Source organism: Electrona antarctica (assembly GCF_951216825.1).
Source record: "Electrona antarctica genome assembly, chromosome: 19".
Classification (NCBI taxonomy): Eukaryota; Metazoa; Chordata; class Actinopteri; order Myctophiformes; family Myctophidae; genus Electrona; species Electrona antarctica.
Window position 1 is genome coordinate 42690723 of NC_136800.1, and position 12795 is coordinate 42703517.

Genomic DNA, 12795 nt, shown 5'->3' on the forward strand with positions numbered 1-12795 from the left:
GAGACTAAAATCAAAATGTGCTGCCAAAATCAACACTGGTCCGTTGTTAACTTAAAGGACCACTTCACCACTTTTCAACCTATCTTCATATAATAGGTCCTCACTAATAATCATGATTAAAATGGCACGATTTTTTTCTACTCAGTCTGTGTCTCATAGGAGGGCTGTGGGCAGTTTAGAAACCGTCTTCCAGTGACATCATCATTAGGCAGATTCTTTTTTTAAACAAGATTTTTTTACAAAAATGTTTAGATTTTCATTATCGTGAGAACGATGGCTTCCATTTTCGCATTGCAACTTTTCAGGACTAGTAAGACTGCAGTTTCTATTAGCTTGTATTCCCCATCGATGATGTCACTGGAAGACGGTTTCTGAACTGCCCACAGCCCTCCTATGAGACACAGACCGAGTAGAAAAAAATTGCGCCATTTTTTCATGATTATTAGTGAGGACCTATTATATGAAGATAGGTTGAAAAGTGGTGAAGTGGTCCTTTAACACATTCCCTGCCAGCCCTCCAGGCCAGACATCCGTGACAGAAGCCTACAAGAGGGGTCACTTCCTGCTCCGCCCCCGGAAGTGATCACCGTCCATATTAGAGCCACATCCTCATTCTAGTCAAGGACTGTCTAAGAAGGACGAGACGCGAAGACCCTAAGGGCGACGCCATGTTGCTCACATGGTGCTCCATGGAAGGAAAGAAACATGCGCAGTTGAGACCAGGAAGTTGGACATGACAAATCATAGATATGGCACAAATGGCCCAGCAGATGGCGTGATGCCACTGACAGGAGATATGCTTGTACATATCATGTCACGTCATTGCATTTTACCTTTTATATTAACGTTTTAACAGCAAATGGATAAGTAAGTCCCAGCATGGATCATCACAAAGACAGTAATGTTGGTTTGACGTGACATATGTACAAGCATCTATCCTTTCATTGGCATCACGCCATCTGCTGGGCCATTTGCGCCTATGATTTGTCATGTCCAACTTCCTGGTCTCAACTGCGCATGTTTCTTTCCTTCCATGGAGCAACATGGCGTCGCCCGTACGTTTGTCTTCGCGTCTCGTCCTTCTTAGACAGTCCTTGATTCTAATCTAGGACAAATAAAGAGGATGGTGCACGGAGGTGCGGCCCACTCTCCTGCGGGAGGTTTGCACATGCTCAGTGTAAACAGGTACTGCGATGATGGAGTGTTCCAGCAGAGGTGCTAGAGGTGCATGAGAGTTGCTGACCCTGAACTGAAATAATAAAAAGGATACGCACGACGGAGTCACTTCCTTATAGCGCGATCAAAGTTTACAGTTTTATAAGGTCTCAAAGATCGCAGTTTCTCTCATTTTGAGGAGAAAAAGGTCTATTAAGCGTGCGCGTCGGATCGGGATGTAGCTGTTTGTTGAGTACAAAATACAAAAAACAAAAAAGAGATATTTTTAATGCTTGATTAATGTTTATTAATCAAATCTCGTAATCTCGTGGATGGCACAGTGGGGTACAGTAGCTATTGACGAGTTTATCTCTCGTCTTATGAAAGCAGGGAATCATAGGCTATGATTCCCTGCTTTCATACGACATGAAAAAACTAACATGTACCAGTTTTGGAGATATGGCTTATAGAGTAATGTCTTGCAGAAAACAGCGAGTTGAGAAAACAGGCTTGAAAGGTTCACTTCTGGAAAGTTTTTTTCATTTCCTGATCGATAATCAATTCGTTATTATACAGCACAAGCTCACCAGAGGTCACACAACGCTATATATATATATATATATATTTCTTTTTTTGCGCAATTTACACTGTTTCATTGTAACTGTACAATTACGTATCAAATAAATAGGCCTTGAGTGGTTTATGTCAGACGAATCAATTCACAGTTTCTCCCACAATGATTTGTTGAAAACAAACAACAGTGAGTGGAATAATTATCTACGGAAACAAAGAAGAACCACATAATGTTTGCCTCGCCTCAGGGAGGACAAGATTGAAGTCCTATTGTGTTTATTTTAAGGGCAAATACATTAACATGTTTTATCCTCACCATAATGACAGCCAGATATATATTCAAAGCGCAGTAAAAACAACAAACAGATAGATGAAGGTTTGACCTGAAAACAACTAGTCATTTATGGGAATATACGCGTGCATAAATATGATGTACTAAATGAAAAATGACCCAAGATATTAAGGACGATAAGAAAGGATATGGTTTATCACAAGAGTGGTCGTGGTGTTGTCGTCCAGCAATACTCATGCATCATGTGGTATTATCGGTCTATCTAGCGGGGGCTTCTCTGCCTCTCCTCACTGGGGGGGCTAGGGGGGGACTAGGGGGGGATTCTCTGCCTCTCCTCACTGTAGTGGCATTCTGATGTGAGATTTATGAATGACGTTGCAGCGAACGGGAACCACAGTGACCTGCCTAAATGATTAACCCATCTAGACCTGAGGACCATTCTACAAATCTGTTCTAAATCCTGACATCCATGTTTTTCTCAAACATTGTCATGTCAAGGACCCCCAAAAATATCTGTATTTGGCCGCCGACCCCCATCTTAAAATATGTTGTTCCAGGGACCCCCCCCCCCCCCAGAATCAAATATTTGAGTTAATAAAAACGTAATATTCAAAGATTTGCACCACATTTTCACGATTTTTCAAAAATAGCAGATCTACAAGCTACGAGCTTGTAGATCTGCTATTTTTCAATAGCTAAAGTATAACATAATGCTTTAAAACACCAAAAGGGGTTCCCGCCCAGAATGGGTTAAGTGCTGGTGATGACATTGGTCCATATGGTGGAGGTGAGGTGTTCTGAGGACAACATCTATAAGGTTATCGGTGCGTCGTCGTGCGTCATGCACTCATATCGCCATCCGTCTGTCTGACCTTCACGACGTCCCCTTCCATGGCTGGCGGTTCTCTTTGTGCGTCACTGTTTCATTGGAATGGATCTATAGGAATTCAAACTTGTACTGTTGGACTCCGTTGTGACCGCTCTAGATAAGAGCGCCATCTTAACGCATTCAGGACGGGAACCCCTTTTGGTGTTTTGAGCTTGTAGATCTGCTATTTATTATTGAATAATCGTGAAAACGTGGTGCAAATGTTTGAATATATTGTATATTCTTTCAGAGTGAACGTTTGTAACTCAAATAGTTTCTTCTCATGGGGGGCTCCCTGGAACAACATATTTTCAGATGCAGGGGTCGGCGGCCAATTACATATAGTTTTTTTGGGGGGGGGGTCCTTGACATGAAAATGTCACGGACGACTGACATTATTTAGAAGACATTTGTAGACTGGTCCTGGGGTCTAAGAGGTCTGGTCCTGGGGTCTAAGAGGGTTACATGCCCTGGTCCTGGGGTCTAAGAGGGTTACATGTAGACTGGTCCTGGGGTCTAAGAGGACTGGTCCTGGGGTCTAAGAGGGTTACATGTAGACTGGTCCTGGGGTCTAAGAGGACTGGTCCTGGGGTCTAAGAGGGTTACATGTAGACTGGTCCTGGGGTCTAAGAGGACTGGTCCTGGGGTCTAAGAGGGTTACATGTAGACTGGTCCTGGGGTCTAAGAGGGTTACATGTAGACTGGTCCTGGGGTCTAAGAGGACTGGTCCTGGGGTCTAAGAGGGTTACATGTAGACTGGTCCTGGGGTCTAAGAGGGTTACATGTAGACTGGTCCTTGGGTCTAAGAGGACTGGTCCTGGGGTCTAAGAGGGTTACATGTAGACTGGTCCTGGGGTCTAAGAGGGTTACATGTAGACTGGTCCTGGGGTCTAAGAGGGTTACATGTAGACTGGTCCTGGGGTCTAAGAGGGTTACATGGTCCTGGGGTCTAAGAGGGTTACATGCCGTGGTCCTGGGGTCTAAGAGGGTGTAGACTGGTCCTGGGGTCTAAGAGGTCTGGTCCTGGGGTCTAAGAGGTCTGGTCCTGGGGTCTAAGAGGGTTACATGCTGGTCCTGGGGTCTAAGAGGTCTGGTCCTGGGGTCTAAGAGGGTTACCTGGTCCTGGGGTCTAAGAGGTCTGGTCCTGGGGTCTAAGAGGTCTGGTCCTGGGGTCTAAGAGGGTTACATGCTGTGCATTGTTCCTCATTGAGTCATATTGAAAAGCTCTTTATGTGATGGATGGTGATGGCATCTTGTTTCTTTCCCCTACAGGGACTCTCTGCATTTATGGGTACATGAATGTCAGCGTTGCGGGCCAGATGCCGGTGATGGAGGAGCTTGTCAGTGAGAGGTGAGGTGATTTCTCATGTCAATACTGTTATCTCTCGGCCTGGGCCGTGGCTCAGCGGTCCAGGCACCAGGGCTGGTAAATCCAGTCTTGGCAGTGTGCCGCGGGTTCGACTCCCGATCCCGACGGCCTTTACTGCATGTCTTCCCTCCCATCTCTCTCCCTATTTCCTGTCAGCCTACTGTCTGTCCCTCCATAAACAATATAAAATAAAGGCGAAAGCCGCAAAAAAACATTAAAAAAAATAAATAATACTGTATCTCTCTCTATAGTGGGTATGCGCGTGCATAAATGAGTGGTAAATCGAGTGGCAAAGTGAGTTTAACGTTGTTTAATGTCGTTTAATGCAATCAGATAGGAGGACTTTTCTGTTTGGATGTACTGTATGGGCTGTCAAGGTCAGAAAGTAGTCTTTTTGCCACTCAGTAGGCGTTCCCGCATACCTTCCAGGTATGATGATGATGATGATGTCACGCGCATACCCTCTATTTATCTGAGATTGGGCAGTCCGCCTATTTGTACGATATTGTTCTAATTGGCAATGCAATGACTGGAGGAGGGGGGGGGGGGGGGGGGCGGCATCAACTGCACCCCCACCCATTGAGAGCAAATAATGCTGGCTAATGGCCAACGTTGTTTTCAGGTTTGAAGTTAAAACCTGCACTGGTGGAACTGGATGGCTTGTGTCAGTGTAACACTAAAGTAGAAAAGCTTTTCCTGAAAATGTCCATGAAACATGATGGGTAGAAGGTAAAACACGTTAATTTCATGCAGCCAATCTTAAGAGTATCAAATTGTAAAATAGCATTACTGAATAGCGCCGTACGGAATAAAATAAAGAGGGAAATATAAACTGAATCCAATGCAAATAGAGACAGTCTGACCAACCTGGACAACCACACAGACAGACCAGGACAGGAAGGGAGGGGGGGGGGGGGGGGGGAGGTGTAATGGAGCATGTCATGGCTTCATGCTATCTTGTTTGGTGGTTGTTGTTTTTGTGCGAGTGGTTTTCTTCTCGTCGTATCTCTCTACCCGTTGAGTTGGTGAACATCATGCCTGGCTTCCATGAAGTGACCTTGAGATGGGATTATGGTAATGAGACAATATACTGACAATGATTTATGTTGCCAGTGCTGCCCTACATGCAGTGTATGTACACGATGGTTGAAATAGAGGTGTTGCATTTACTCTTTACTGTTGACAATTATGCCTTTTTCTGTCAGAACATTGCAGGTAGGGCTATGCAGCTGTGCATATGGGTCGAGTGGATGTTTTGGATGGTAGAAAGGTTTGCACCCGACGGACAAGATCAATTGTTCAACCGTGTAAAACCTGCGTGGCTCACGCAGTTTATCAATTTGACCCAACATGAATCCTGCATTTATAACAGTGAAGGGCCGGTTACTTTAGTATTACCCCGCTCTGAATCATTTATAACAGTGAAGGGCCCGTTACTTTAGTATTACCCTGCTCTGAATCTATCATTTATAACGGTGAAGGGCCCGTTACTTTAGTATTACCCTGCTCTGAATCTATCATTTATAACAGTGAAGGGCCCGTTACTTTAGTATTACCCCGCTCTGAATCTATCATTTATAACAGTGAAGGGCCCGTTACTTTAGTATTACCCCGCTCTGAATCTATCATTTATAACGTTGAAGGGCCCGTTACTTTAGTATTACCCCGCTCTGAATCTATCATTTATAACAGTGAAGGGCCCGTTACTTTAGTATTACCCCGCTCTGAATCTATCATTTATAACAGTGAAGGGCCCGTTACTTTAGTATTACCCCGCTCTGAATCTATCATTTATAACAGTGAAGGGCCCGTTACTTTAGTATTACCCCGCTCTGAATCTATCATTTATAACAGTGAAGGGCCCGTTACTTTAGTATTACCCCGCTCTGAATCTATCATTTATAACAGTGAAGGGCCCGTTACTTTAGTATTACCCCGCTCTGAATCTATCATTTATAACGTTGAAGGGCCCGTTACTTTAGTATTACCCCGCTCTGAATCTATCATTTATAACAGTGAAGGGCCCGTTACTTTAGTATTACCCTGCTCTGAATCTATCATTTATAACAGTGAAGGGCCCATTACTTTAGTATTACCCCGCTCTGAATCTATCATTTATAACAGTGAAGGGCCCGTTACTTTAGTATTACCCCGCTCTGAATCTATCATTTATAACAGTGAAGGGCCCGTTACTTTAGTATTACCCCGCTCTGAATCTCCTCAGCTATCGTCTCCCTTCATGTTTGTTATGAAATAACAGCACAGAATAGCAGCGTGTCTGGGCACTGTGGCGTAAAATAAGCAGAATAGCAGCGTGTCTGGGCACTGTGACGTAAAATAAGCAGAATAGCAGCGTGTCTGGGCACTGTGACGTAAAATAAGCAGAATAGCAGCGTGTCTGGGCGCTGTGACGTAAAATAAGCAGAGTAGCAGCGTGTCTGGGCGCTGTGACGTAAAATAAGCAGAGTAGCAGCGTGTCTGGGCACTGTGACGTAAAATAAGCAGAATAGCAGCGTGTCTGGGCACTGTGACGTAAAATAAGCAGAATAGCAGCATGTCTGGGCACTGTGACGTAAAATAAGCAGAGTAGCAGCGTGTCTGGGCGCTGTGACGTAAAATAAGCAGAATAGCAGCGTGTCTGGGCACTGTGACGTAAAATAAGCAGAATAGCAGCGTGTCTGGGCACTGTGACGTAAAATAAGCAGAATAGCAGCATGTCTGGGCACTGTGACGTAAAATAAGCAGAGTAGCAGCATGTCTGGGCACTGTGACGTAAAATAAGCAGAGTAGCAGCGTGTCTGGGCACTGTGACGTAAAATACTGCAGTACCGCTTGTTTTGCGACACGGCGATATAAACGATAGAGACGTTTTTTTTACGATAGACATTTTATATCATCTATACGATATATATCATCATATCGCACAGCCTTAATTGCAGACTGTTCTTGACTGCTCTTTCTGTCTGCTTAAAATGGAATAAAGACATTTGTAAAAAACAAACAAAAAAACAATGATATCCTTAACTGCCCTAAACAAGGCCATGGACATGGCTGGCGACCTGTTGTTTTAATTAGGCTCCAAGTCTAAACAAACATTACTTTCAGTCTATAGACTTTCGGAAAGCCATGCAAAAAAAAAAAAAACACACCCGTGTGAACTGAGTGGTGCAACTACACATTTATTGTTATAGTTACTGTACATTAGAACCAGGAAAGCATCTGTGATATCTGTGACGTGATATCTGTGACGTCACATACTAACCATAGCAACCATGCTCGTTTTGTTGGTTGCTAACCATAGCAACCATGCTCGTTTTTTTGGTACGAACAAACACGGGTACACGGGTACAAAGCCAGTTGTTTGGTGTGGTTTGCACCACTCAAAAAACTAACAAAGCAGAGGCGTTGTATGAATTTGAAGAAATCTGCCTTTCTGCTCAACTACACAAATTGAATTCACAATAGACTCCTTCATAGTGTACCTGTTTAAGCTGCAGTAGAGTCTTCTATTAGTAATACAGTCACTTCAGTCACAGTGCAGTAGTCTGCCTTTCTACTTGGGCTGCGACTAACGAATATCTTCATAATCAATTCAACGGCCGATAATTTAAACGATAAAGCGATTAGTCGTTGCAGCCTTACCTGTTATCAGTAATACAGTCGCCTCGGTCACGGCTTTCCTCAGGGAGGGAACAGATGGTTTTAGTTCCCCACCTTTCTCTGCTGTCGTACCATTTTGCTCAGGCCGACCAGGTGTCCTTTCACAAAGTCCTATTTTCTGGATGATTGGTTTCAATAACACTGGATACACTCGACTGATAGAAACTCCACAACCCGAGGCTGGAGCTACGAACCTGAACCTGAAGCCATTGGTTCCCACTAGGTTTCTGGAAGAGGAACTCTATATTGATTCTTTCTCGCTTCACTTTATTTTCACCATGGCAGCTGTTTAATAATAATAATAATCTTTATTGTCCCGAAGGATATTCATCTTCACAGGTCTGTTCAACACCAACAACAAAAACAACACATAGTACAGAAAAACATAACACCAAGACCAACAAAAACATGAGTTCCCCACTGTATACAGAACCATCCTATCATACTGTACACTGTATACAGAACCATCCTATCATACTGTACACTGTATACAGAACCATCCTATCATACTGTACACTGTATACAGAACCATCCTATCATACTGTACACTGTATACAGAACCATCCTATCATACTGTACACTGTATACAGAACCATCCTATCATACTGTACACTGTATACAGAACCATCCTATCATACTGTACACTGTATACAGAACCATCCTATCATACTGTACACTGTATACAGAACCATCCTATCATACTGTACACTGTATACAGAACCATCCTATCATACTGTACACTGTATACAGAACCATCCTATCATACTGTACACTGTATACAGAACCATCCTATCATACTGTACACTGTATACAGAACCATCCTATCATACTGTACACTGTATACAGAACCATCCTATCATACTGTACACTGTATACAGAACCATCCTATCATACTGTACACTGTATACAGAACCATCCTATCATACTGTACACTATACAGAACCATCCTATCATACTGTACACTGTGTACAGAACCATCCTATCATACTGTACACTGTGTACAGAACCATCCTATCATACTGTACACTGTGTACAGAACCATCCTATCATACTGTACACTGTATACAGAACCATCCTATCGGCGGGGCAGTTTGTTTAATGCAGCGATGGCTGAGGGGACAAAACTCCGAGTTCAGAGTATTTGCAAAGGTGGTAGGATCTGGAGTTCTGCAGTTCTTTTGTCTTGTCTCACCACCAGTTAGGATTTTTACTTTATTGAAGGCTTGTTTTGTGTTCATGTTTTTAAACTCCTGCTCTATATTATTTTTGTATTTGAGTTTGGCCTTAAGAATATCATTCCTAATTTGCCTGTCAATTATTTTGAGGGCGGCCCAGTCCTTGCGTTGAAAAGCCTTCTGCTTATATGAGGAGTGATCCATGGTTTAGAATTTGGATATTTTGTTATTGTCTTTGTGGGTATAGTGGTGGTGATACAAAACTTGATGTAATCGGTGATCACGGAGACCATACACATCTCTTGGGAGCGTAACTTAACGTTTTAGCGTAGTGTTTAAGTGTGAATAATGTGTCTGTTTGCATTTGATTGATGGCTTGATCAGTGTCCGTCTGTAAATCAATTCGTTTGTGGCACCTGTTAAAGTCCTGGTGAAAATGGTCTTTTCAGTCTGAATTGAAATGACCTCAAGGTTCAAGGTTGTCTTTATTTGTCTCCCTAGGGAGAAATTTGTCTTGGAGACAGAGTCACAGCTGCATACAAAAACATATACACATCCACATAAGAAAAACACCATGAAACACACCAACATAATACAAAACCTGAGATATTGCACACATTCCCTTGATAAAGTGCAACCTCGCCACCAATCAGAAGGTCCCATCCGTTTCAGCCTATGGGAACGGTGGCATCTCGCTCACTGTCCCAGCCCTTCAGGCTATGGGACGGTGGAATCTCATCAGCAGGTCCCGTCCCTTCAGGCTATGGGACGGTGGAATCTCATCAGCAGGTCCCATCCCTTCAGGCTATGGGACGGTGTAATCTCGCTCGCTGCAGCTGTGTCCGCGGAGGGCTAGTGTGTGTGTGTGTGTGTGTGCTGGCTCACGCTGCCAGAGGGAGAGAGGGAGGGAGAGAGAAACATGTTCATCACTACCTTTCTAATCCATAATGTTTTCAGATACATATTTCCGTGTACTGATTAAGTTTCAAATGAGTAATGCACCGCCTGGACGTCATCCTGAATGAGATTGAAAACGGAGTTTTCATGTTCTCCCCGTGTCCCCTAGGGTAGGTACCCTCACAAAAACATGCAGTAATCCTGGTCTCTAAACTGCCTCCCCCTGGCCAGCCGGGGCGCCTGATGGAAGGGAAAGGAACTGGTCGGAATATTTTTCAAAAGCAAAAAAGTATAACATAATGCTTAAAACACCAAAAGGGCTTCCCAACTTCCCGCCCAGAATGGGTTAACATTGTGGCTCATCATCGATCAATGGAATGTTTTAAAATATGCATCACTAGAGAGAACATTGACTTTTATTAAGTGGTACAGTCTTCTTATTTACTGTGGTGCTGTTTTATTAAGTGGTACAGTGTTCTTATTTACTGTGGTGCTGTTTTATTAAGTGGTACAGTCTTCTTATTTACTGTGGTGCTGTTTTATTAAGTGGTACAGTCTTCTTATTTACTGTGGTGCTGTTTTATTAAGTGGTACAGTCTTCTTATTTACTGTGGTGCTGTTTTATTAAGTGGTACAGTCTTCTTATTTACTGTGGTGCTGTTTTATTAAGTGGTACAGTCTTCTTATTTACTGTGATGCTGTCAGGATGCTCTTTTTTGAGTGGTGTAAACCACTCCTACAACTGGCTTTGTCTGTCTGTGTGCAAAAAATGAGCACGGTTGCTATGGTCACCCAGTTCACACGGGTGTGATTTCATTACGTCAGACATTACGTCAGACCACAGCTGATCAGACTATATAAGACCTTACACCACTCAGTTCACACGGGTGTGATTTTTTTAAAATGATTACTGGTTGCTGCCAACGCTGTCATCTGCACATATTTAAATGACTCACGGTCCACTTCATCTATCTGAGCCATCTTGTATATGACAGATCAATATTTCAATCTTCATACCTGAGGAGGATCCTCTCGGTAAGCATAATTAAAACGTTCCAACGTAGAGCGTTTAGTTCAGTCAGACAACTCACAAATAGATTTAACCAATATTTATTATAGAATGAGAATGCAAGTGTGCATACAATATTTTATCTTGGCGTTCAGCTCTGCTACATTTTTCTCCCTGCTCGGCACAGTCGACAATGTGCCGAGCAGCTATCCCGCCTCTAGCTGCTGCTGATTGGCCAGGCCGTTTTGTGGCCGGGCATCAAGTCTGCCTGAGAGTTCCCAGATGGGAGCAGGAGGGGGGAACCCAGTGTACTCTCTGCTGCCCCATCTGGCGGAGTCTGGTTACAGTCAAACACCATCGTTAAACATTAACACAATCAGTGCCGGAAGTCCTTCAAAATAGGAGCTCTGGGGTGCCGGAAAGACATGGCCGCTTTTACTCGGAAACCCATGACCCGGAAACAATCCACAAAAAAAGTTTACTTTACATAGGTAGCTTACATTGCGATCGTTTTAGTTTATACGATATATGATCCAAAAAGCGTTCATATTTTGCGGGAGAGACGGATGAGGAGCAGAAATGAAGCGCCAGTATATCGATCCGTTCAACACCACGGAGAGCGCCCTGGATTAGGAGAGACGAGTCATTATTTCCGCCGCGCGGAAAGAATGACAGCTAAATCAATGATAAGCTAACAATTGCCCAGAGTGTAGCATACGGTAGCCGAAAGGCGAACTGACAAATAAAAAAAAGGAAAAAATTCAGAATATTCTTATCTCGCCCCGTATCATTGAGGATGCGCTAGGACATCCTCAGACGTCCTAGGCACGCGTCGATTGTACGGAAACGGTTAAGAGCAGGGAGATAGATATACAATAACAACCCCCCATGGGGAACATAAATAACAGAACAATAACAGAGCAAACAGAACTAATAGCAGAGCGGTGGTGCTGGGGTGGTGGTGGGAGCAAACATCACATAACAGCAACCAGGAACCATAAGCAGAAGGAAGGCAGGAAGAGCATGCAGTCTAGTAGCCCGCCCAATTGGTCAGCTGACTGCCACATCAGCGAATGACATGTGGTTCTTGCACACACTGAATACACCCACATGGTAATGCAGCATATTAACCCCTTGAGTATATGAATGCGCCCTTGAGCAAGGCATGAACCCCCTCGAGTATATCTGACTGAACTAACTCCGCAAGCTACGTATGATTTTTATTTTATTTATTTGTCTGAGCCTGGGGGTCAATAGACCAGTGGTTCAAGGACCCCCCAAATCGACATTTATTAGGCCGCGGCCATTTGAAAAGATATGCCAGTGACCCCGATGAAGAGAGGACTTTTACGGCTCTAGCAGTGATTCTGAAAAACATTTTAATTTCATGGACCCCCGGCTTCACATGCATTAGGCTACGGTCGTACCCCCATTTAACAGCATTTCTATCTCTGGGACGCCAATTTATTATTGTAAAAACCTATTTAAATTTAACTATGAGCGGTCCATTTGGTTACTTGGTAACTCCCGGGAGTGTTGGCTCCCGGGATGAATGAATATCAACTTCCTAATACATCCTACACTCACAGGTAGTACACCCCCCCCCCCCCCCCCCCCCCCCCCCCCCCCCCCCCAGAGAGGATGTATAGGGCCTTAGTCCTACTCCTCCTCCCAGCCAACACTCCCGCGAGTGTTGACTCAAAGTTACAGTCCCATAAGGGTCCATTTGGTTCCTAACTATCATTTTGCTGGGGACCCCTGGAACTCTCTCAAGGACCCCTGGGAGAAGCACTGCGA

At 43.9% G+C, this 12795-nt stretch overlaps 1 protein-coding gene across 1 annotated transcript in view; it reads left to right on the forward strand.

The window, feature by feature from the left end:
- The window catches only part of htr4 (5-hydroxytryptamine receptor 4), a 231977-nt gene that overhangs the window by 74895 nt on the left and 144287 nt on the right, over positions 1-12795 (forward strand). The window contains exon 2 of the mRNA XM_079529534.1: positions 4161-4239. Coding sequence (XP_079385660.1) covers positions 4184-4239 — 56 coding nt within the window. The 5' untranslated portion in view covers positions 4161-4183. The remainder of the gene's footprint in view (positions 1-4160; positions 4240-12795) is intronic.